This window comes from Bombina bombina, chromosome 1 (genome assembly GCF_027579735.1).
Source record: "Bombina bombina isolate aBomBom1 chromosome 1, aBomBom1.pri, whole genome shotgun sequence".
Classification (NCBI taxonomy): Eukaryota; Metazoa; Chordata; class Amphibia; order Anura; family Bombinatoridae; genus Bombina; species Bombina bombina.
The window spans coordinates 457,885,058-457,912,476 of NC_069499.1; the positions used below are offsets into that span (position 1 = coordinate 457,885,058).

The 27,419-nt window shown below is 37.7% G+C and overlaps 1 protein-coding gene across 1 annotated transcript in view; it reads right to left on the reverse strand.

Moving 5' to 3' along the window:
- LOC128658546 (dynein axonemal heavy chain 11-like) overlaps window positions 1-26,785 on the reverse strand; it is a 1,692,686-nt gene extending 1,665,901 nt beyond the window's left edge. The window contains 2 exon segments of the mRNA XM_053712841.1: window positions 13,861-13,960; window positions 26,567-26,785. Of these exon segments, the coding sequence (XP_053568816.1) occupies window positions 13,861-13,960; window positions 26,567-26,785 (319 nt within the window).
- Between the last annotated feature and the right edge of the window lie 634 nt (window positions 26,786-27,419).

Below are 27,419 nucleotides of genomic sequence, written 5' to 3' on the forward strand. Positions count from 1 at the left end.
GAAGAAATACCACAGAAGATTCCAGGTCTGAGCAGCGCTTGAACCCCATGGGTGCCCAGCCATGCTTCAACAGTACCCAAAATATATAGGACAGAAACACAGTTAAAGAAAGTGTTAGCCTTACTGGAATAAAATCAAAGAAATTTGGACAAAATAAATTTCAAAGAAGCCTTAACCTGCCCCTTACCAGCCAAGCTGGAATACGGCACATACATCGCAATATTAGGGAGCTGATTTCGAACTCCAATTATAGACATGTTACTTGGGAAAGAACTCAGGAATTCGTTCCTTAATAAGAACAACCAAACCAGTATAAGCTTAAAGTTTTAGTCTTAGAACTCAATCTTGAAGCCCAGAGTAACAGTTAAGAATTGAATCCAATTATAAAACAAATAATGGATTATGTTAGAACAAAAGAAATATGGATTTTTTTTTTTTTTTAAAAAATCACAAAATTCTTCTAGCTAAAAAAGCTAAAGACATAGATTAACCCTCATTTGCGAAAATATTCAATAAAATGAAGACACAAATGAAATTATTAGCATGATAGTCCAGTTTAAAGGACCAGCCAATACAGTGGACTTGCATAATCAATAAATGCAAAACAACAAGACAAATGCAACAGCACTTAGTCTAGTAAATGTTGTCCCTTTAACAATGCTAAAATAAATCATAATCTGATACTTGATCTTAAAGTAAACAGAGAAAATGAAGCAATTGCAATATCCAAATAAATCACAGGACCAAGAAAAGTACCTGAAACTAAATAATTTTCCATAAATAAGATACAACTATCTAAAGGAAAATAAATACTATTTTGCTATAGAAACAATAGCATAATTAGTAGAATTAGAGATAGCCCCAATAAATTGGAGAACCCTCCAAATTGAGTTTAACTGCTGGCAAAGAATATAGTTTAAAACCTTTGAAGAAGGAATAAAAGAAAATTCTCAGCCTATTCCATTCCCTAGTATGGGGAATTGGAAAGAAACCTCTGAAAACACAGAAGAAATAAATAGGCAGAAATAATGTCAGCTAGTCTTAAAGAACTAGTTACCTTAATATCCAAAATAATCAACACCTTTTCAACAAAGAACAAATGTACTTTAATAATAGAAAAATAATAAAAAAGTAGATTTGTTAGTGTCAATATCTGATGAAGAAAATTTCTGAAAGAGAAGGATAAATCAGTATGTTGTTGGTCATTTGAAACTTCAATAATTAAAAAAGAAGTGAAAAAGACATAAAAATTAGAAGGCACGAAGTCAGACAAAGCCTTTAAAATAGAATCAGAAAAATATTTTCTTATAAATCTTCTAAATATTTCTTGTACATAAGATGTAAGAATGGCAATATATAAAGCATAAATACTAATGGATTCTGCATGTAAAAGTATATCATAATAACTTATTACAAACCATAGCTAAAGATAAACATTTATAACATTTAAAATAAATGAACTTAGCTTTGGTAGAACTGAAACTCAGTTAAGCGTTTTTCCAGAAGTGGCTTCTGATTCAGAGTCAATCTGAGACATCTTGCAATATGTAATAGAAAAAACAACATATAAAGCAAAATTGATCAAATTCCTTAAATGACAGTTTCAGGAATGGGAAAAAAATGCCAATGAACAAGCTTCTAGCAACCAGAAGCAATAAATAATGAGACTTAATTATTGTGGAAACAACAATGACGCTCAAATTTTTTAGCGCCAAAAAAGCCGCCCACATTATTTGGCGCCTAAATGCTTTTGGCGCCAAAAATGGCGCCACATCCGGTAACGCCGACATTTTTTGGCGCAAAAACGTCAAAAAAATGACGCAACTTACGGCGACACGTATGACGGCGGAAATGACAAGAAAATTTTTGCGCCAATAAAGTCCGCTCCAAGAATGACGCAATAAAATGAAGCATTTTCAGCCCACAGGAAAAAAAGTCAAATTTTAAGGTAAGAAAAAATTGAATTATTCATATGCATTATCCCAAATATGAAACTGACTGTCTGAAAATAAGGAACGTTGAACATTCTGAATCAAGGCAAATAAATGTTTAAACACATATATTTAGAACTTTATATAAAAGTGCCCAACCATAGCTTAGTGTGTCACAGAAAATAAGACTTACTTACCCCAGGACACTCATCTACATATAGTAGAAAGCCAAACCAGTACTGAAACGAGAATCAGTAGAGGTAATGGTATATATAAGAGTATATCGTCGATCTGAAAAGGGAGGTAAGAGATGAATACGACCGATAACAGAGAACCTATGAAATAGACCCCGTAGAAGGAGATCATTGAATTCAAATAGGCAATACTCTCTTCACATCCCTCTGACATTCACTGCACACTGAGAGGAAAACCGGGCTCCAACCTGCTGCGGAGCGCAACGTAGAATCTAGCACAAACTTACTTCACCACCTCCACAGGAGGCAAAGTTTGTAAAACTGATTTGTGGGTGTGGTGAGGGGTGTATTTATGGGCATTTTGAGGTTTGGGAAACTTTGCCCCTCCTGGTAGGAATGCATATCCCATACGTCACTAGCTCATGGACTCTTGCTAATTACATGAAAGAAATGTGGAACCTTCCCCTTGGAGGGGAGTCCTTGAATTCTAGAAGATATCCCTGGGAAACAATCTCTAATGCCCAGGGATCGTGAACATCTCTTGCCCAGGCCTGAGTGAAGAGAGAAAGTCTGCCCCCTACTAGATCCGGTCCCGGATTGGGGGCTACCCCTTCATGCTGTCTTGGTAGCAGCTGAAGGCTTTTTGGCCTGTTTACCCTTGTTCCAGCCCTGGTAAGGCTTTCAGGTTGCCTTGGGCTGTGAAGCGTTACCCTCTTGCTTTGCAGCTGTAGAGGCTGAAGCGGGACCGCTCCTGAAATTACGAAAGGAACGAAAATTAGCTTTGTTTTCAGCCTTAAAGGGCTTGTCCTGAGGGAGAGCATGGCCCTTTCCCCCGGTGATTTATGAAATAATCTCTTTTAATTCTGGCCCGAAAAGGGTCTTTCCTTTGAAAGGGATATTTAATAATTTGGATTTTGACGACACATAGGCCGACCATGACTTGAGCCAAAGAGCTCTGCACGCCATAATGGCGAAACCTGAATTTTTTGCCGCTAACTTAGCTAATTGCAAAGCGGCATCTGTTATAAAAGAATTAGCCAGCTTTAGAGCCTTAATTCTATCCATAATTTCGTCGTATGAGGTCTCCGTCTGGAGCAAATCCTCCAGCGCCTTAAACCAGAAAGCAGCTGCAGTAGTTACAGGAATAATGCAGGCAATAGGTTGGAGAAGAAAACCTTGTTGAACAAACATTTTCTTAAGTAAACCCTCTAACTTTTTATCCACAGGATCTTTAAAAGCACAACTGTCTTCAATTGGTATGGTTGTGCGTTTAGCAAGCGAAGAAACAGCCCCCTCTACCTTAGGGACCGTATGCCACGAGTCCCGCCTGGGGTCAGTTATGGGGAACATTTTCTTAAAAATAGGGGGGGGGGACAAAAGGGGCACCTGGTCTATCCCACTCCCTAGTAACAATATCTGCAACCCTCTTAGGGATCGGAAACGCATCAGTGTATACAGGGACCTCTAGGTACTTGTCTATTTTACACAATTTCTCTGGGACCACCATAGGGTCACAATCATCCAGAGTAGCTAATACCTCCCTGAGTAATAGGCGGAGGTGTTCCAATTTAAATTTAAACGCTAATGAATCTGACTCTGCCTGATGAGAAACCTTTCCTGAATCAGAAATTTCTCCCTCAGACATCAAGTCCCTCACTCCCACTTCAGAGCGTTGTGAGGGTACATCAGATAAGGCTACCAAAGCTTCAGATTGCTCATAATCTGTTCTTAAAACAGAGCTATCCTGCTTTGCAGGAAAAACTGGCAGTTTAGATAGGAAGGCCGCAAGGGAGTTATCCATGACTGCCGCTAGTTGTTGCAATGTAATAGGGGCAGACGCACTAGAGGTACTAGGCATCGCTTGAGCGGGCGTAACTGGTTGTGACACATGGGGAGAGGTAGACGGAGTATCCTCATTACCTTCAGTCTGAAAATCATCAAGGGCCACACTTTTAAGTACAACAATATGATCTTTAAAGTGTATAGACACATTAGTGCAATTGGGACACATTCTGAGATGGGGTTCCACCATGGCTTCTAAACACATTGAACAAGGACTTTCCTTGGTCTCAGACATGTTTAACAGACTAGTAATATGTATAAACAGGCTTAGAAATCACTTTGAACAAATAAAATACACAATTTGAAAAAACGTTACTGTGCCTTTAAAAAGATAAAAAGAACACACAATTTTACAAAACAGTGAAAAATGCAGCAATCCTTTTGAAATTTTCACAGTATGTACCTAAAGCCTTAATAAGATTGCACCACAAGTTGCATAACGATTAACCCCTTAATGCCCAAACCAGAGCAGCCTAAAGCCAACAACCGGTTAAATTACTACAGCACCTTGCCACAGCTTACTGCTGTGGCCCTACCTGCCCTTAGGGATCAGTTTTAGGGGAATGAAGCTTCCTTTAGGCCCTCAAACAGCAGCAGGACCCTCCATGTGAAAGAGAATGAACTTGTCTTTCAATTCTAACTGTGCATCTGAGGCATGAAATTAGGCCCCTCCCACTCCACTCCGGAGCTATGAGGCCTACCAAAATCACTTCTAAGTGAATAAATTTAAGCCATGTGGGTAATAACCCCAGAAAAAAACACCAAAGTGCTTTAAAAGTGTCTCCCAACGAGTATTTCTTAAGTAAAATAATCGATTGCCCTAAGTTAGTGTCAACCAGCATAATTAGCCCTGTTATGTAAGCATTCAATTCTTTACTAAGTCTCAGAACATAGCTTACCCTCCCCACATGGGGATATTGTCAGTCTTCTAGCATTATCTCAGTCTTGTCTAGAAATAAATGACTGAACATACCTCATTGCAGTCAAGCCTGCAAACTGTTCCCCCCAACTGATGTTTTCTGGTACTCCTCAGTCCTGTGTGGGAACAGCAATGGATTTTAGTTACAACATGCTAAAATCATCTTCCTCTCAGCAGAATTCTTCATCTTTTTTCTGCCAGAGAGTAAATAGTACAAACCGGTACCATTTAAAAATAACAAACTTTTGATTGAAGATAATAAAATTACAATTCTAACACCACATTCACTTTGCCCTCCCGTAGAGAGACCCTAGTGCTTAGAGCCAGCAAAGAGAATGACTGGGGGGTGGAGCTAGAGGGGGAGCTATATGGACAGCTCTGCTGTGTGCTCTCTTTGCCACTTCCTGTAGGGAATGAGAATATCCCACAAGTAAAAGATGAATCCGTGGACTGGATACACCTTGCAAGAGAAATATAAGCAGGTTGATAACACCAAGGAAGTGTCAACGCATCCACTGCTTCCGCCTGAGGATCCCTGGACCTGGACAGGTACCTGGGAAGTTTCTTGTGTGGATGAGAAGCCATCAGATCTATTTCTGGAAGACCCCACATCTGAACAACATGTTGTGATCACAGTCCAGGTTGGATAAACCAAAGAGGTCCCTAGAACTATACGATGGTGATCTAACCAAGTCAGAGATAGTCGAACGATGGGATTTAAGGATATTAATTGTGATATCCTTGTATAATCCCTGCACCATTGGTTTAGCATACAAAGCTGGAGAGGTCTCATATGAAAAAGAGCAAAGGGGATCGCGTCCGATGCTGCAGTCATGAGACCTAAAACTTCCATGCACATAGCTAATGAAGGAAATGACTGAGACTGAAGGTTCCGACAGGCTGCAACCAATTTTAAACGTCTCTTGTCTGTTAGAGACAGAGTCATGGACACTGAATCTATCTGGAAACCTAAAAAGGTGACCCTTGCCTGAGGAATCAAAGAACTTTTTGGTAAATTGATCCTCCAACCATGTTTTCGAAGAAACAACACTAGTTGATTCATGTGAGATTCTGCAGAACTTAATGACTGAGCTAGTATCAAGATATCGTCCAAATAAGGAAACACCGCAATACCCCACTCTCTGATTACAGAGAGTAGGGCACCGAGAACCTTTGAAAAGATTCTTGGAGTTGTCGCTAGGCCAAAAGGAAGAGCGACAAATTGGTAATGCTTGTCTAGAAAAGAGAATATCAGAAACTGATAATGATCTGGATGAATTGGAATATGAAAATATGCATCCTGTAAGTCTATTGTGGACATATAATGCCCTTGATGAACAAAAGGCAGAATAGTCCTTATAGTCACCATTTTGAAAGTTGGTACTCTTACATAACGATTCAAAATTTTCAGATCCAGAACTGGTCTGAATGAATTGTCTTTCTTTGGGACAATGAATAGATTTGAATAAAACCCCAGACCCTGTTCCTGAAACGGAACTGGCATGATTACCCCTGATAACCCCAGTTCTGAAACATACTTCAGGAAAGCCTGAGCCTTTACTGGATTTGCTGGGATGCGTGAGAGAAAATATCTTCTCACAGGAGGTCTTACTCTGAATCCTATTCTGTACCCCTGAGAGACAACACTCAGAATCCATTGATTTTGGACAGAATGTGTCCAAACATCTTTGAAAAATCTTAATCTGCCCCCTACCAGCTGAGCTGGAATGAGGGACGCACCTTCATGCAGACTTGGGGGCTGGCTTTGGTTTCTTAAATGGCTTGGATTTATTCCAATTTGAAGAAGGTTTCCAATTGGAAACAGATTCCTTGGGGGGAAGGATTAGGTTTCTATTCCTTATTTGGTCGAAAGGAACAAAAACGGTTAGCTTTAGATTTACCCTTAGGTCTTTTATCCTGAGGCAAAAAAACTCCCTTCCCCCCAGTGACAGTTGAAATAATCGAATCCAACTGAGAACCAAATAACTTATTACCTTGGAAAGAAAGAGATAGCAATCTGGACTTAGAAGTCATGTCAGCATTCCATGATTTAAGCCACAAAGCTCTTCTAGCTAAAATAGCTAAAGACATAGATTTAACATCAATTTTGATTATATCAAAAATGGCATCACAAAGAAATTGATTAGCATGTTGAAGCAAGCGAACAATGCTAGACAAATTAGAATCCAATTCTTGTTGCGCTAAATTTTCCAACCAAAAAGTTAATGCATCTGCAACATCAGCCAAAGAAATTGCAGGCCTGAGAAGATGAATATAAATAGATAAATAGGCTTTCCTTAGATTCAAGATAAGATTCAAGTTTCCTATCTAAAGAATCTTTAAAAGAAGTACTATCTTACATAGGAATAGTAGTACGTTTAGCAAGAGTAGAGATAGCCCAATCAACTTTGGGGATCTTTTCCCAAAACTCCAGTGTAACTGTTGGCAAAGGATACATTTTTTTAAACCTTGGAGAAGGAATAAAATAAGTACCAGGCCTGTTCCATTCCTTAGAAGTCATATCAGTGGAGGATAATTCAGTATGTTGTTGGTCATTTGAAATTTCATCAACTTTATGAGAAGTTTTAAAAGACCTTTACATTTATTAGAAGGCGGGATGCCAGACAAAGCCTTCTGAATAGAATCAGCAATAAATTATTTTAAATTCACAGGTATATCTTGTACAATATATGTTGAAGGAACAGCAACCGGCAATGTACTATTACTGATGGACACATTCTCTGCATGTAAAAGTTTATCATGACAACTATTACAAACCACAGCTGGAGATATAATCTCCACAAGTTTACAACAAATGCACTTAGCTTTGATAGAACTGTTATCAGGCAGCCGGGTTCCAACAGCGATTTCTGAGATAGGATCAGATTGAGACATCTTGCAAATGTAAGAGAAAAAACAACATATAAAGCAAAATTATCAATTTCCTTATATGGCAGTTTCAGGAATGGGAAAAAAATGCAAACAGCATAGCCCTCTGATAGAGAAAAAAGGCAAGAGGCATATAGGAATGGGGTTTTAAATAATGAAAATATTTGGTGCCAAGTATGACGCACAACACAAACAGAAAAAAAAAATTGGCGCTAACAACATCGACTAAGACGCTGGAAATGACGAATTTGCGTCATTGAACGTAACTTCACTCCAAAAATGACGCAATATAATTTGGCATTTTGCGCACTCGCGATCCTAATTCTGCCCACAAATTTAAAAAGACAGTCAATTGAAAAAAAGACTAAGTCTGCAAAAGGAAATATACTGAAAACCTGAATCATGGCAAATATATGTACAATACATATATTTAGAACTTTATATAAATACATAAAGTGCCAAACCATAGCTGAAAGTGTCTTAAGTAATGAAAACATACTTACCAAAAGACACCATCCACATATAGCAGATAGCCAAACCAGTACTGAAACGGTTATCAGTAGAGGTAATGGAATATGAGAATATATTGTCGATCTAAAAAGGGAGGTAGGAGATGAATCTCTACGACCGATAACAGAGAACCTATGAAATAGATCTCCCGTGAGGAAAACCATTACATTCAATAGGTGATACTCCCTTCACATCCCTCTGACATTCACTGTACTCTGAGAGGAATCGGGCTTCAAAATGCTGAGAAGAGCATATCAAAGTAGAAATCTTAGCACAAACTTACTTCACCACCTCCATAGGAGGCAAAGTTTGTAAAACTGAATTGTGGGTGTGGTGAGGGGTGTATTTATAGGCATTTTGAGGTTTGGGAAACTTTTCCCCTCCTGGTAGTATTGTATATCCCATACGTCACTAGCTCATGTACTCTTGCCAATTACATGGGGTTTTACATGTCGAGTTTATTTTTGGGAGGCGTGTTTATGGGAGATTATATGTTTTTTTTTTATTTTCTTAGGCTCCGGCAGTTTCTAACGTGCCGTAAGTCACTGGCGACTACAGAAATTTGTATTTATGCTCACTTCTGGACATCGCTAGTTTATCCGACTTACGGCACTTTATGAACTGCCGGCGGGGTTTATGTAATACCCTGATGTGCAAGGTGAAATTACGGGCAAGCACTGAAGCCCGCGCCATATATGTAATCTCGCCCCAGAATTTCTTTGCATAAATGTTTTGTAGATGATCCATGTATGTAGCCCATCTGGGAGTGTTTTGTATTAATGTATAGTTTTGCTTATTTTTTTCTAACATTGTGCTGATTTTCAGACTCCTAACCAAGCCCCACAGTGTTAGATGTATACTCCTGCTGGGTCCTGTTTATGTTATCTGTCTTTTCATATGCATTGAAGGGGGAGTATCTGCTCTTCTTGTTTTCCCAGCCCCTTTCAATGGGTATCCCAGCCTTATCTCATCAACAGTGCTAAACTGGGAGCTTCTAAGTAAGTCTTTAATAGGTTTTATACTGGACTTTGATATCAATGCATATTCTTCTTTATAGTAGAGTCTATTACATGCAGTTATATGAAAATTGGTGTACAATGTCCCTTTAATGGGACAGCAAACACCTTGAGATTTCAATATAAAATGTTTATACAAACATAGTAAAACATTTTTGCAATATACTGTCAGAATTTATTTTCACAGAAAAAAGCAGACTGCAGACTCCTCAAGGCTAACCATGCTACCGGTGTTTACTGTCCCTTTAATTAAAAAAAAACTTTGGTATAGCAGGAAATAAACTACTCTATCAACTTAGAGTTAAATGAGAAGATAGGGAATTATTTTAGTTGAATTAGTATAAATTATTAAATAACTAAGGCCTAGATTTGGAGTTCGGCGGTAGCCGTCAAAACCAGCGTTAGAGGCTCCTAACGCTGGTTTTGGCCGCCAGCTGGTATTTGGAGTCAGTGATTAAAGGGTCTAACGCTCACTTTTCAGCCGCGACTTTTCCATACCGCAGATCCCCCTACGCCATTTGCGTAGCCTATATTTTCAATGGGATCTTTCTAACGCCGGTATTTAGAGTCGTTTCTGAAGTGAGCGTTAGAGCTCTAACGACAAGATTCCAGCCGCCTGAAAATAGCAGGAGTTAAGAGCTTTCTGGCTAACGCCGGTTCATAAAGCTCTTAACTACTGTACCCTAAAGTACACTAACACCCATCAACTACCTATGTACCCCTAAACCGAGGTCCCCCCACATCGCCGCCACTCGATTAAAATTTTTAACCCCTAATCTGCCGACCGCCACCTACGTTATACTTATGTACCCCTAATCTGCTGCCCCTAACCCCGCCGACCCCTGTATTATATTTATTAACCCCTAACCTGCCCCCCACAACATCGCCGCCAGCTACTTAAAATAATTAACCCCTAATCTTCCGACCGCAAAGCGCCGCCACCTACGTTATCCCTATGTACCCCTAATCTGCTACCCCTAACACCGCCGACCCCTATATTATATTTATTAACCCCTAATCTGCCCCCCACAACGTCGCCGACACCTGCCTACACTTATTAACCCCTAATCTGCCGAGCGGACCTCACCGCTACTATAATAAAGTTATTAACCCCTAACCCGCCTCACTAACCCTATCATAAATAGTATTAACCCCTAATCTGCCCTCCCTAACATCGCCGACACCTACCTTCAATTATTAACCCCTAATCTTCCGATCGGAGCTCACCGCTATTCTAATAAATGGATTAACCCCTAAAGCTAAGTCTAACCCTAACACTAACACCCCCCTAAGTTAAATATAATTTACATCTAACGAAATAAATTAACTCTTATTAAATAAATGATTCCTATTTAAAGCTAAATACTTACCTGTAAAATAAATCCTAATATAGCTACAATATAAATTATAATTATATTATAGCTATTTTAGGATTAATATTTATTTTACAGGCAACTTTGTAATTAATTTAACCAGGTACAATAGCTATTAAATAGTTAAGAACTATTTAATAGTTACCTAGTTAAAATAATAACAAATTTACCTGTAAAATAAATCCTAACCTAAGATATAATTAAACCTAACACTACCCTATCAATAAAATAATTAAATAAACTACCTACAATTACCTACAATTAACCTAACACTACACTATCAATAAATAAATTAAATACAATTCCTACAAATAACTACAATTACATAAACTAACTAAAGTACAAAAAATAAAAAAGAACTAAGTTACAGAAAATAAAAAAATATTTACAAACATAAGAAAAATATTACAACAATTTTAAACTAATTACACCTACTCTAAGCCCCCTAATAAAATAACAAAGCCCCCCAAAATAAAAAATTCCCTACCCTATTCTAAATTAAAAAAGTTACAAGCTCTTTTACCTTACCAGCCCTGAACAGGGCCCTTTGCGGGGCATGCCCCAAGAAGTTCAGCTCTTTTGCCTGTAAAAAAAAACATACAATACCCCCCCCCCAACATTACAACCCACCACCCACATACCCCTAATCTAACCCAAACCCCCCTTAAATAAACCTAACACTAATCCCCTGAAGATCTTCCTACCTTGTCTTCACCATCCAGGTATCACCGATCCATCCTGGCTCCAAGATCTTCATCCAACCCAAGCGGGGGTTGGCGATCCATAATCCGGTGCTGAAGAGGTCCAGAAGAGGCTCCAAAGTCTTCCTCCTATCCGGCAAGAAGAGGACATCCGGACCGGCAAACATCTTCTCCAAGTGGCATCTTCGATCTTCTTCCATCCGGAGCGAAGCGGCAGGATCCTGAAGACCTCCAGCGCGGAACATCCATCCGGACCGACGACTGAACGACGAATGACTGTTCCTTTAAGGGACGTCATCCAAGATGGCGTCCCTCGAATTCCGATTGGCTGATAGGATTCTATCAGCCAATCGGAATTAAGGTAGGAATTTTCTGATTGGCTGATGGAATCAGCCAATCAGAATCTAGTTCAATCCGATTGGCCGATCCAATCAGCCAATCAGATTGAGCTCGCATTCTATTGGCTGATCGGAAATTCCTACCTTAATTCCTATCAGCCAATCGGAATTCGAGGGACGCCATCTTGGATGACGTCCCTTAAAGGAACAGTCATTCGTCGTTCAGTCGTCGGTCCGGATGGATGTTCCGCGCTGGAGGTCTTCAGGATCCTGCCGCTTCGCTCCGGATGGAAGAAGATCGAAGATGCCGCTTGGAGAAGATGTTTGCCGGTCCGGATGTCCTCTTCTTGCCGGATAGGAGGAAGACTTTGGAGCCTCTTCTGGACCTCTTCAGCACCGGATTATGGATCGCCAACCCCCGCTTGGGTTGGATGAAGATCTTGGAGCCAGGACGGATCGGTGATACCTGGATGGTGAAGACAAGGTAGGAAGATCTTCAGGGGATTAGTGTTAGGTTTATTTAAGGGGGGTTTGGGTTAGATTAGGGGTATGTGGGTGGTGGGTTGTAATGTTGGGGGGGGGGTATTGTATGTTTTTTTTTACAGGCAAAAGAGCTGAACTTCTTGGGGCATGCCCCGCAAAGGGCCCTGTTCAGGGCTGGTAAGGTAAAAGAGCTTGTAACTTTTTTAATTTAGAATAGGGTAGGGAATTTTTTATTTTGGGGGGCTTTGTTATTTTATTAGGGGGCTTAGAGTAGGTGTAATTAGTTTAAAATTGTTGTAATATTTTTCTTATGTTTGTAAATATTTTTTTATTTTCTGTAACTTAGTTCTTTTTTATTTTTTGTACTTTAGCAAGTTTATTTAATTGTATTTATTTGTAGCAATTGTGTTTAATTAATTTATTGATAGTGTAGTGTTAGGTTAATTGTAGGTAATTGTAGGTAGTTTATTTAATTAATTTATTGATAGGGTAGTGTTAGGTTTAATTATATCTTAGGTTAGGATTTATTTTACAGGTAAATTTGTTATTATTTTAACTAGGTAACTATTAAATAGTTCTTAACTATTTAATAGCTATTGTACCTGGTTAAAATAATTACAAAGTTGCCTGTAAAATAAATATTAATCCTAAAATAGCTATAATATAATTATAATTTATATTGTAGCTATATTAGGGTTTATTTTACAGGTAAGTATTTAGCTTTAAATAGGAATCATTTATTTAATAAGAGTTAATTTATTTCGTTAGATAAAAATTATATTTAACTTAGGGGGGTGTTAGTGTTAGGGTTAGACTTAGCTTTAGGGGTTAATCCATTTATTAGAATAGCGGTGAGCTCCGCTCGGAAGATTAGGGGTTAATAATTGAAGGTAGGTGTCGGCGATGTTAGGGAGGGCAGATTAGGGGTTAATACTATTTATGATAGGGTTAGTGAGGCGGATTAGGGGTTAATAACTTTATTATAGTAGCGCTCAGGTCCGCTCGGCAGATTAGGGGTTAATAAGTGTAGGCAGGTGTCGGCGACGTTGAGGGGGGCAGATTAGGGGTTAATAAATATAATATAGGGGTCGGCGATGTTAGGGCAGCAGATTAGGGGTACATAGGGATAACGTAGGTTGCGGCGGTTTACGGAGCGGCAGATTAGGGGTTTAAAAAAATATGCAGGGGTCAGCGATAGCGGGGGCGGCAGATTAGGGGTTAATAAGTGTAAGGTTAGGGGTGTTTAGACTCGGGGTACATGTTAGAGTGTTAGGTGCAGACGTAGGAAGTGTTTCCCCATAGGAAACAATGGGGCTGCGTTAGGAGCTGAACGCTGCTTTTTTGCAGGTGTTAGGTTTTTTTTCAGCTCAAACAGCCCCATTGTTTCCTATGGGGGAATCGTGCACGAGCACGTTTTTGAGGCCGGCCGCGTCCGTAAGCAACTCTGGTATCGAGAGTTGCATTTGCGGTAAAAATGCTCTACGCTCCTTTTTTGGAGCCTAACGCAGCATTTGTTTGAACTCTCGATACCAGAGTTAATTTTATGGTGCGGCCAGAAAAAAGCCCGCGGAGCGTTAACAGCCCTTTTACCGCCGAACTCCAAATCTAGGCCCTATTGTTTTAACATATTTTTAAGTCAAGTTGAATATTATTTCATAGTTTACCTTGTTCCACGGTGGAGATCAGTTCAGTAAAACTAGTGTAATAGCTGCTTTGTTTTTTGTGCAGTAGCTTTATCACTTTCTGGACACCAAAGCTTTTCAGCTGTAAGGAAAGAAAAAAATCAATTTCTCAAGTAAATAACTTTTCTAGTATAATTAATCTACATCAGTTACCAAGACCTATTAATTTAATTTACAAAGGTATAAAGTTTTTCTTGTTTCATAATGCATAACAGTGCAGACGCCAAGGATTTCCACTGATTGATAACAGCTAAGACAAATGCATATATATATATATATATATATATATATATATATATATATATATATATATATATATATATATATATATATACTGTATATATATATATACAGTATATAAATATGCACACACAGTCATGTAAAAAAGAAAGTACACCCTCTCTCTTTGAATTCTATGGTTTTACATATTAGGACATAATAAAAATCATCTGGTCCTTAGCAGGTCTTAAAATGAGGTAAATACAACCTCAGATAAACCCCAACACATGACATTACACCATGTCATGAATTATTTAACAAAAATAAAGCCAAAATGAAGAATCCAAATGTGAAAAACTAAGTACACCATATGATTTAATAGCTTGTAGAAGCACCTTTAGCAGCAATAACTTGAAGTAATAATTTTCTGTATGACTTTATAAGTCTCTCCCATTGTTGTGGAGGAATTTTGGTCCACTTTTCTTTACAACATTGCTTCAGTTTATTGAGCTTTGCAGGCACTGGTTTATGCACAGCTCTCTTAAGGTCCCGTCATAGCATTTCAATCGGGTTGGGGTTAGGACTTTGACTGGGCCATTGCAACACCTTGATTATTTTCTTTTTCAGCCATTCTATTGTAGATTTTCTGGTGTGCTTGGGATCATTGTCCTGTTGCATGACACAATTTCAGCCAAGCTTTAGCTGTCGGACAGATGGCCTCACATTTGATTCTAGAATACTTTTGTATACAGAGGAGCTCATGGTTGACTCAATGACTGTAAGATGCCCAGGTCCTGTGACTGCAAAACAAGCCCAAATCATCACCCCTCCACCACAGTGCTTGACAGTTGGCATGAGCTGTTTATGCTGTGTTTGGTTTTCGCCACATGTGGCGCTGTGCATTATTTCTAAACATCTCCACTTTAGTCACATTGTTCCATAAGTCTTGTGGTTTGTTCAGATGCAACTTTGCAAACCTAAGCCGTGCTGCCATGTTCTTTTTAGAGAGAAGACTCTTTCTCCTGGCAACCCTTCCATACAAACCATAATTGTTCAGTCTTTTTCTAATTGTACTGTTATGAACTTTAACAGTTTACATTTAACATGCTAACTGAGGCCTTTAGAGTCTGAGATGTAACTCATTTTTTTTGTGTGTGTAATTTCTCTGAGCACTGCACGGTCTGACCTTGGGGTGAATTAATAAGACAGATACAGATAGGGTATAGCGCTAGACCAAAAACCTACTTAGCCTCACTAAAGGTTATTGTCTCCTCCCTAGACAATAGAGAATTAAGAATGTAAAATCAGTGGATGTAGGAGGCGCTATAGAGCCGTAGGATATATAGATATAAATAAATGTAAAATTCACTGTATCGTGACCAGTTAAAACATTCAAAAAATTAAAAATCCAAAATTCCAATGACCCTTAAGGGATACGTTAAAATACTATTTATGTGCAAAATCTGTGATAAAAAATCGGTGATAATTAAAAATAAAGGAAAATATCTACGTATATATATATATATAAAAAAACAATTTATCCAAGTGAAAAATCAAAGTGAAATAAATGCAGTATCAAAGTGCAATCAATGATCAAGTGACAATAATTAGTAAAACACAGATGTGATATTTAATAAGTCAATGCATAAAAGGTTGACACAAACAATCCATATAACAATCAATCATACATAAAATAAAGTAAAACCGGTTAAACATACACACTATACATAACCCCTCAGATTCCCCAAATCAAATGGGGCTGGCGGAGAACACCTATAATGACTGTGTTCTAATCTTGGTGTTAGTAGTTCAAGGGGATCCCCCAAAGAAGATGGTCCGGAATGACAATGTGGGTTTAATTATTGTAAATCCAAAGATATAAATGTTAATGTTTCTGAATGGTGCCGTTATATCCCCAGTCTTATTTGGTCACAAATAAAAGCCCACGATGGTATAGAGCTCCTTCCTTAATGTTCTCTTAGTTAAAGGCAATCAAGTATTTATAACTTAGCCGGGAGGCTCTCCTACCTTCTTGCAAGTGTCTGCCAGCGATCTCCTTACCTGGCCCGACACTCCGGCTGCTCCTTTAGATGTCTGCTCAGCGAAAATCCCGTGAGTGACGTCACCCGGTTCCGGATCCTAGGTGACCACTTGCGCAAGTGTTTGTTTCCACAGGATATCCTCTGTATGCCAGGGTACAGAGAGTTCACTTCAGCTTCGGTCCTCCAAACAAGTGCCAGTGCTTTCTCAGAATCTTCTTCATTAATACATGATCCTCACTATATGTGTTCACAAACACAAAGAAAAGATACATTGGATATACCATTTGTGAACACATATAGTGAGGATCATGTATTAATGAAGAAGATTCTGAGAAAGCACTGGCACTTGTTGAGAAATGACCCAGTTATTGGGGACAAATTGCCAGTTTACCCTAGGATAGTTTACAAAAAAACTAAGAACTTGAAATCGCTGCTAGCACCCAGTGAGTTTAGAAGGCAGGGAAAAAATAAAAATAAAAAGGACTTGGATTTGAGGGGGGAAGAAGTCAGGGGTTTCTTTCCCTGTGCAACATGCAAAGCATGTAGATGTGGGTCAAAAAAGAAAAAGGTTCCAATTCCGGGCACGAATAGAGAGTTTACTATAAAGGACACCATAAGATGTAGTAATAAAGGGGTTGTGTATATGTTACAGTGCTCATGCAATCTGTTTTACATTGGAGAGACAACCAGAATGCTGAGGGATCAGATTAGGGAGCATATCTGGAACATAGAAAAGGGGAAATTGGAAACCCACCTATACACACATTTTAGAGAAATCCACATGAACAACATTAAAGAACTAAAATACTGGGGATTGTGTGTAGTGCGAAATAACTGGGGGGGGGGGGGCTTTGAAAATAGATTAGTCAAAAGGGAAGCAGAATTAATCTATGAGTTTAACACTTTGCATCCGTTGGGTTTGAATTCAGAGTTGGAATTAACCCCCTTTTTAACTTAGGGATATATTATCTTTAGTACCCTACATTTTGGCATTTTTGGCTTTTTTCAGCATTTTAGTTTAGAGTTCTTCCTTGTGGATCTTTAACCTGACATTTTAGAGAGTAATAACTAGTATTAAGATGTGGAGCAGGGAATCATTTAGATAGGAATGTAGGGCTAGGTTTGTTTGAGCTAGGTTCTATTTATATTCTATGTGATTTTCATGTTTTAAATTTTAAATTGTATATGCATTAGTTGTTTTGGATGTCATCTAAAGTGGGATAAATCTTGGCCTTAGGCTGACCACGCAATATTTCATCAATATTTCATCTGAATTTTTCTATTTTCCCTGTTTGTTATGTATTTTCTCCTTATATTGTTTTATAAATTGTAGTCTTATGTATTATCACAATTGTATTATTTTTAAGGATTTTTAAGGAGTTTTTAACGTTATTTGATTATATGGAAACGAGTTTTTAAACACTAGAGATTAAACACATGTGAGGTGTTTTGATTCCCCCCCAGGAAATAGTTACCTGCGGAAAGGTGTTGTAGCAATAGCGAATCACCTGTGCAGAGAGTGGATTTAAGGGCAAAGGTTGCAGGAAGTAGCATCTTGAAAAAGACCCAGAAGGGATTGAAACGCGTAGAGGACTTACCTGCTACTGTTTGCGATTATTTGGAGGACCGAAGCTGAAGTGAACTCTCTGTACCCTGGCGTACAGAGGACATCCTGTGGAAACAAACACTTGCGCAAGTGGTCACCTAGGATCCGGAACCGGGTGACGTCACTCACGGGATTTTCGCTGAGCAGACATCTAAAGGAGCAGCCGGAGTGTCGGGCCAGGTAAGGAGATCGCTGGCAGACACTTGTAAGAAGGTAGGAGAGCCTCCCGGCTAAGTTATAAATACTTGATTGCCTTTAACTAAGAGAACATTAAGGAAGGAGCTCTATACCATCGTGGGCTTTTATTTGTGACCAAATAAGACTGGGGATATAACGGCACCATTCAGAAACATTAACATTTATATCTTTGGATTTACAATAATTAAACCCACATTGTCATTCCGGACCATCTTCTTTGGGGGATCCCCTTGAACTACTAACACCAAGATTAGAACACAGTCATTATAGGTGTTCTCCGCCAGCCCCATTTGATTTGGGGAATCTGAGGGGTTATGTATAGTGTGTATGTTTAACCGGTTTTACTTTATTTTATGTATGATTGATTGTTATATGGTTTGTTTGTGTCAACCTTTTATGCATTGACTTATTAAATATCACATCTGTGTTTTACTAATTATTGTCACTTGATCATTGATTGCACTTTGATACTGCATTTATTTCACTTTGATTTTTCACTTGGATAAATTGTTTTTATATATATATAGATATATATACGTAGATATTTTCCTTTATTTTTAATTATCACCGATTTTTTATCACAGATTTTGCACATAAATAGTATTTTAACGTATCCCTTAAGGGTCATTGGAATTTTGGATTTTTAATTTTTTGAATGTTTTAACTGGTCACGATACAGTGAATTTTACATTTATTTATATCTATATATCCTACGGCTCTATAGCGCCTCCTATATCCACTGATTTTACATTCTTGGGGTGAATTTGCTAGGACCTCCATTCCTGGGAATATTGGCAACTGTCTTAAATGTTTTCCACTGAATAATCTTAAATTGTTTGGAAATTGCCTTATAACCCTACCCAGATTGATAATCAACAACAATTCCTTCTCTAAGATTATTGCTGATGTCTTTTCCTCCTTGGCATTGTGTTAACACACACCTGAATGCTTCTAAAACTTTCAGCCAGATTATGAATTTTGCGGTAAGAGGGGTGCGGTGCTAACTTGCACGTTATTGTCACCGCTCACTTACCTACAACGCTGGTATTACAGGTTTTTATAAACCCGGCGTTAAAAGGCATAGAGCAAAATTGAGCTCCATACCACACTCCAATACCAGCGCTGCTTAAGTCAGCGGTGAGCTGGTTTGTACGTGCACGATTTCCCCATAGACATTAATGGGGAGAGCTGGCTGAAAAGAAGTCTAACACCTACAAAAAAGCAGCGTAAAGCTCTGTAACGCAGCCCCATTGATTCCTATGGGGAAACTAAACTTATGTTTACACCTAACACCCTAACATGAACCACGATCTAAACACCTCTAATCTTACACGTATTAACCCCTAATCTTCCACCCCCAACACCTACATTATATTTATTAACTCCTAATCTGCCGCTTCGGACATCGCCACCACTATAATAAACATATTAATCCCTAAACCGCCGCACTCCCGCATCGCAAACACTAGTTAAATATTATTAACCCCTAATCTGCTGTACCTAACATCGCCACCACCTACCTACATTTATTAACCCCTAATCTGCCACCCCCAACGTCGTCACCACTATACTAAATTTATTAACCCCTAAAGCTAATTCTAAGTCTAACCCTAACACCCCCTAACAAATATAATCAAATTAAATCTAAATCAAACCTACTATTAATAACTAAATAATTCCTATTTAAAACTAAATACTTACCTGTAAAATAAATCCTAAACTAGCTACAATAGTTACATCAGCCAATAGAATGCTAGTTTAATCGTATTGGCTGATTGGATCAGCCAATAGGATTGAAGTTCAATCCTATTGGCTGATTGCATCAGCCAATAGGATTTTTTCAACCTTAATTCCAATTGGCTGATTCTATCTATTCTATCAGCCAATCGGAATCTAAGGGACGCCATCTTGGATGACATCACTTAAAGAGACATTCATTCTGGAAGAAGACTTTGTTGGAAGAGGATGCTCTGTGCCGGATGTCTTGAAGATGGACCGGCACCGGATGAATGAAGATAGAAGATGCCCTCTGGATGAAGACTTCTGCCCGTCTGGAGGACCACTTCTCCCGGCTTGGATGAAGACTTCTCCCGGCTTTGTTGAGGACTTCTTGTCGCTTCGTTGAGGACTTCTCCCGGCTTCCTTGAGGATGGATGTCGGATCTTCAAAACTGTAAGTGGATCTTCAGGGGTTAGTGTTAGGTTTTTTAAGGGTTTATTGGGTGGGTTTTATTTTTAGGTTAGGGCTTTGGGCTGCAATAGAGATAAATGCCCTTTTAAGGGCAATGCCCATACAAATGCCCTTTTCAGGGCAATGGGGAGGTTAGGTTTTTTTAGTTAGGGTTTTATTTGGGGGGTTGGTTGTGTGGGTGGTGGGTTTTACTGTTGGGGGGGTTGTTTGTATTTCTTTTTCAGGTAAAAGAGCTGATTTCTTTGGGGCAATGCCCCGCAAAAGGCCCTTTTAAGGGCTATTGGTAGTTTAGTTTAGGCTAGGGTTTATTTTTTATTTTTGGGGGCTTTTTTTATTTTGATAGGGCTATTAGATTAGGTGTAATTAGTTTAAATATCTTGTAATTTGTTTTTTATTTTGTGTAATTTAGTGGGGGGGTTTATGTAATTTAGGTAATTGTATTTAATTTATTTAATTGTATTTAATTTAGGTAATTTATTTAATTGCAATGTAGTGTTAGGTGTTAGTGTAACTTAGGTTAGGTTTTATTTTACAGGTAAAATTGGATTTATTTTAGCTAGGTAGTTAGTAAATAGTTAATAACTATTTAGTAACTATTCAACCTAGTTAAAATAAATACAAACTTGCCTGTAAAATAAAAATAAAACCTAAGCTAGCTACAATGTAACTATTAGTTATATTGTAGCTTGCTTATGGTTTATTTTACAGGTAAGTAGTTAGTTTTAAATAGGAATTATTTAGTTATTAATAGTAGGTTTGATTTAGATTTAATTTAATTATATTTAAGTTAGGGGGTGTTAGGGTTAGGGTTAGACTTAGATTTAGGGGTTAATAAATTTAGTATAGTGGCGGCGACATTGGGGGCCGCAGATTAGGGGTTAATAAATGTAGGTAGGTGGCGGCGATGTTAGGGACAGCAGATTAGGGGTTAATAATATTTAACTAGTGTTTACGATGCAGGAGTGCAGCGGTTTAGGGGTTAATATGTTTATTATAGTGGCGGCAATGTCCGGAGCGGCAGATTAGGGGTTAATACTTTTAGTGTTTGCGATGCGGGAGGGCCTCGGTTTAGGGGTTAATAGGTAGTTTATGGGTGTTAGTGTACTTTTTAACACTTTAGTTATGAGTTTTATGCTACAGCTTTGTAGTGTAAAACTCATAACTACTGACTTTAGAATGCGTTACGAATCTTGCGGGATAGACTGTACCACTCACTTTTTGGCCTAAAAAAAAAGCTTGTAATACCGGCGCAATGGAAGTCCCATTGAAAATAGACTATACGCAAATTATGTAAGTTGATTTGCGGTAAGGCCAAAAAAGTGTGCGGGACAGCTGTACCTACAAGACTCGTAATAGCAGCGGTAGTAAAAAAGCAGCGTTATGAGCCTTAACGCTGCTTTTTTACTCATAACACAAGACTCGTAATCTAGCCGTTTGGTTTTTATAGAGGTGGTGTTACTGATGATCAATTAATCAAGGGCATTTGATTAGCAGCACATGGCTGCTACTAAGCCTCTACATTCCTATGGAAGCAGTAAGGGTGTACTTAGTTTTTCACACATGGCTTTTCCATTTTGGTTTTATTTTTGTTAAATAAATCATAACAATGTGTAATATGTCATGTGTTGTTATCTGAGGTTGTATTTACCTAATTTTAAGAGCTGCTAAGGACCAGATGTTTTTTTTATTATGTCCTGATATGTAAAACCATAGAATTCAAAGAGGTTGTACCTTCTTTTTCACCTGACTGTAAACGCACACACACATACACATTTCCTCTTTGCATATGTTTGACCATTGTGAAATTCCTTATTGTGCAGTAGCTTTTCATATTTTTTTTTATTTTAGTCCTTTTAATAAAATGATAACAATTATAACAATTATATACATTTGGTGTTCATTTGGCAAAGTGTATAGACAGCATTTATCTCCCTCTCTACTCATCCGAGTTCAGTTTCTACTTGTCCAGGTCAAGTGGAAGTGTTGAGCCCTGTATATATGAATATATATATATATATATATATATATATATATATATATATATATATATATATATATATATATATATATATATACTGTATATATATATTTATAATACTTCAGAATCAACTCCTTCATCCATACTGACCAATATCTAGAAAAACAGTTCCTACAAACCGTTACTGACAAATCTCTACTGAGTGAGCATATATTCATTTATTTTATCAGCTGTTCTACTGACCATGCCCAAAAAATATAAAAATAAGAGACTTTAAACCTTTAAATCACAGTAACCACTGCTTGTTTCTTTGTTTCTTAAAAAAGGGTGCAGCTGTTTTTGCTGTAGGTTTTCTTAAATAACAACTCAACAATCATGTATATCAGTTGACAGCCTTTGTTTTGCAAATGTTTGTGTGTTTATATCTATCACAGGATATATCTTTATCAACCTATCATTATTTCTATAGGATTATTCTATCTATTGTATGTGTTCACATACTATGAATTCTTTCAAAAGACTAATTTGTCCACAGTGAATTCTTAAAGAAAAAAAAACTGCCAAAAGTGTAATGTATCTTTCCGAGTCTCTTCTACACCAAAGCATTTGATTTCACATAAACAATTATTAATAGCAATAATATGTATGCACCATATACAGATGTTACAGTCGCCAAGGCTGTTAAAGGGACAGTTTAGTCAAAATGATTCAGATAGGGATGGCAATTTTAATCAACTTTCCAATTTACTTCTATTATCTAATTTGCTCAATTCTTTAGATATCCTTTGTTGAAGAAATAGCAATGCACATGTGTGAGTCAATCACACAAGGCCTCTAGGTACAGCAACCAATCAGCAGCTACTGAGCATATCTAGATATGCTTTTCACAAAGTGATATCAAGAGAAGGAAGCAAATTAGATAATAGAAGTAAATTAGAAAGTTGTTTAAAATGACATGCTCTTTCTAATCACAAAAGAAAAAAATTGGCTTTCATGTCCCTTTACACCTATACCTTATTAATATTTTTATTTGTGCTAAAACTGGCATAAAATGTTAAAAAAAGTATATGAATAGTTATATATGGATAATTGTATTTCTCTTGAATAACTAAACTTTAATCCAATCTTGTTATTGTGTTATATTATTTTCTCACTTTATGGTAGCTATAATAAAGTTAAAAATTTCTGTGCAATAACATATACAAAATATATGTTGGTAGCCTGTGAAAATATTTTAGGGATATTAATCAAAGTATGAGAATTAGCTGATAAAATAGGCAACAACATTTGTAAGGCTTCTATTTGTAATGGTAATTGAGCCATTTTGCACACGTTTCAGAAGAGGTTTCTTATGTGAATGTACAAACTGCTCCATCCTATGTATACCTGAGTATCTGTTTGGAAAGGAAAGAGAGGAATTTAGGACTATAAACAGTTAAACATATCCCTGGAAGGTCCAATAGAACCCAGAACCTGTCTTGTTATGTCTTTATATGTCAACACTTCATGTAAAGAAATTGATTTATGTTTAAAGCGATATTAAACAATAAATAATTATGTATTTGGGCACTTACCAATATAAATACCTCTTTCTCTGACCCAGCTGCTGTGCTTTCCCTATCACCTTTCCATTTTTTTCTGGGTCTTTGTTAGGGGCAGTGCTGATTTGTAACACCTGCTTTAGAACAGGTTTTAAAATGATAGCACAGCACACACATGGGCCTCTAGTTATCAATGTCTAACGGACCTGATCCGACAGTGCAGATCAGGTACGACAGACACAATATGCTCGCCGTATTCAGCATTGCACCAGCATGCTGAAAAATATAGATAACTTCTAAAAAGGCCTGTGAGTGCATTTATTTGGAGGAATATTTATTTCATTTCTGCACCCAGGCAGACAACTCTAGGAGGGTAACACTGTAATTTGGACTGTATTATATATATATATATATATATATATATATTTAAAGTGTGTGTATATATATATATATATATATATATATATATATATATACACATACATACACATATACGTCTTTAGAGATGTATATTTATGTATCTCACTGTTAAAGCCTGTTTGCTTGCTTTTCCCTTATAACACCTGAGACCGCATATTTTTGAGCCTTTGAAACTTTTTGGTGCAATATTATTTTAATAATTTGTTATTAGATGGTGTTATTATGAGTGTAACTGCACTTTTAATGTTTTTTTATGTGTTTTGTGAGCCTTTATTGTTTTGCAAAACAATTAACCAGAGCTCTGAGGTTGCGCTCAAGTCATCCAGTTTACTTTCAACTTGCAATACAAACGGAAAACTGGACACATGCAAACAGCTGGGATAAACACCTTATCGCTTGCGTGTAACTAACTGTTAATGCACCACTCTGGTCTTAAATGTTCACTTAAATAAGGTGTAAATACATTCGGCTGGATTAGGAGTCTTGCGTTAGCCTTAAAAAGCAACATTGAGGTTCCAACGCTGCTTTTTAACGCCCGCTGGTATTACGAGTCTGACAGGTACAGGTGTACCGCTCACTTTTTTTCCCGCGATTTTAGCATACCGCAAATCCACTTACGTCAATTGAGTATCCTATCTTTTCAATGGGACTTGCCTAACGCCGGTATTAAGAGTCTTGGAAGAAGTGAGTGGTAGACCCTCTCCTGTCAAGACTCCTAACGCATTTAAAAGTCAGTAGTTAAGAGTTTTATGGGCTAACGCCATAACATAAAACTCTTAACTAAAGTGCTAAAAAGTACACTAACACCCATAAACTACCTATTAACCTCTGAACCGAGCCCCCACCCCACATCGCAAACACTTAAATAAAGTTTTTAACCCCTAATCTGCCGACCAGACATCGCCGCCACTTAAATAAATGTATTAACCCCTAAACCGCCGCACTCCCGCCTCGCAAACATTAGTTAAATATTATTAACCCCTAATCTGCCATCCCTAACATCGCCGACACCTACCTACATTTATTAACCCCTAATCTGCTGCCCCCAACTTCGCCGGCACTATATTAAATGTATTAACCCCTAAATCTAAGTCTAACCCTAACACCCCCCTAACTTAAATATAATTTAAATAAAACGAAATAAAATTACTACAATTAAATAAATTAATCCTATTTAAAACTAAATACTTACCTATAAAATAACTAATAGTTACATTGTAGCTAGCTTAGGGTTTATTTAATTTTACAGGCAACTTTGTATTTATTTTAACTAGGTACAATAGTTATTAAATAGGTATTAACTATTTAATAACTACCTAGCTAAAATAAGTACAAATGTACATGTAAAATAAACCCTAACCTAAATTACAATTACACCTAACACTACACTATAATTAAATTAATTCCCTGAACTAACTTCAATTAAATTACAATTAAATTAAAAAAAAAATACACATTTTTAAACTAATTACACCTAATCTAATCCCCCTAATAAAATAAAAAGCCCCCCAAAAAAATTAAATTCCCTACCCTATACTAAATTACAAATAGCCCTTAAAAGGGCCTTTTGCGGGGCATTGCCCCAAAGTAATCAGCTCTTTTACCTGTAAAAAAAAATACAATAACCCACCACCCACACACCCAACCCTACTCTAAAACCCACCCAAACCCCCCTTAATAAAACCTAACACTAACCCCTTGAAGATCACCCTACCTTGAGACGTCTTCACCCTGCCGGGCCGAAGTCCTCCAAGAAGCCGGGCACAAGTGATCCTCCAGACGGCCAGAAGTCTTCATCCGATCCGGGCAGAAGAGGTCCTCCAGAGGGGCAGAAATATTCATCCAGACGGCATCTTCTATCTTCATCCTTCCGGCGTGGAGCGGGTCCATCTTCAATCCAGCCGACGCAGAGCATCCTCTTCCAAAGAAGTTCACCAGACGAATGAAGGTTCCTTTAAATTATGTCATCAAAGATGGCGTCCCTTGAATTCCGATTGGCTGATAGGAATAAAGGTAGGAAAAATCCTATTGGCTGATGCAATCAGCCAATAGAATTGAGCTTGCATTCTATTGGCTGATTGGAACAGCCAATAGAATGCAAGCTCAATCCTATTGGCTGATTGGATCAGCCAATAGGATTGAACTTCAATTCTATTGGCTGATTGCATCAGCCAATAGGATTTTTCCTACCTTAATTCCGATTCCTATCGGAATTCAAAGGACGACATCTTGGATGACGTCATTTAAAGGAACCTTCATTCGTCTGGTGAGAGCTTGATAAATTGACCCCTAAATGTGAGTTATTCACTCACTTTGTGCCAGTGCCCCACCTTGCCTTCTTTAGTGAACCAGGTAAAAATACCAAATACACCTTTAATGGTGCATATCTTGGACTACTTTTAAATAACAAAAACACTACAAATTGTTATTAAATAATACACCTTACAGTTTAAAAGCTTTTTTATAGTCTGCATAATTGATAATTAATTATTACCTGGGAATAAACACCAAGCAGATTTTCTTTTTGAAAAAACCAAAATTCTATTTCAGTAGAAGGTCCCGGATGTTCACCCTGCAAAATCTTCTGTGCTGAGTCTCTCTTTAGAACTTCTGTTATTTGATGAGTCCATTGAATTACCATTGTCTCTATAGAATGTAACGTAATTCTTTCATGGCTGAAGAGAAAAAAAAGTTTAAAATTTAGAATTCCCATGTCTGTTATTCTTTTAGACTGTGAGGGCCATGAAACAATGGCATTTTTCTGGCCATGAAGCAAGTGCTATTTTTACCTGTTTGGATATGATTATTGCACATTTCTTTTTTGAAGTTTTACAGGGTTTTAATACAATTGTTCTTTTTTCTTTTATTTAAGATTTATTTTAAGATATCGTCAGTGGTAGTTCCAAGGGGTGCAAAGGATACTATGGCACCCGTTCCCTCAATCTTCAAAGGTGCAATCCTTACCACTTCCATTTTTGTGCTCATATTAGAAGTGTCAGCAATAACTTTGTGAGCGTTACTCAACGTGCTCATGAAAGCAAAGCTGTGATAGCACAATGACTAGCAAAGGCACAAACAAATAACTTACCTTCCTGCTTTTCAACAAAGTATCAGGAGAGCGGCAACAAAAACATCATTTATGCTTACCTGATAAATTTATTTCTCTTGTAGTGTGTTCAGTCCACGGGTCATCCATTACTTATGGGATATATTCTCCTTCCCAACAGGAAGTTGCAAGAGGATCACCCAAGCAGACCTGCTATATAGCTCCTCCCCTCACATGTCATATCCAGTCATTCGACCGAAACAAGACGAGAAAGGAGAAACTATAAGGTGCAGTGGTGACT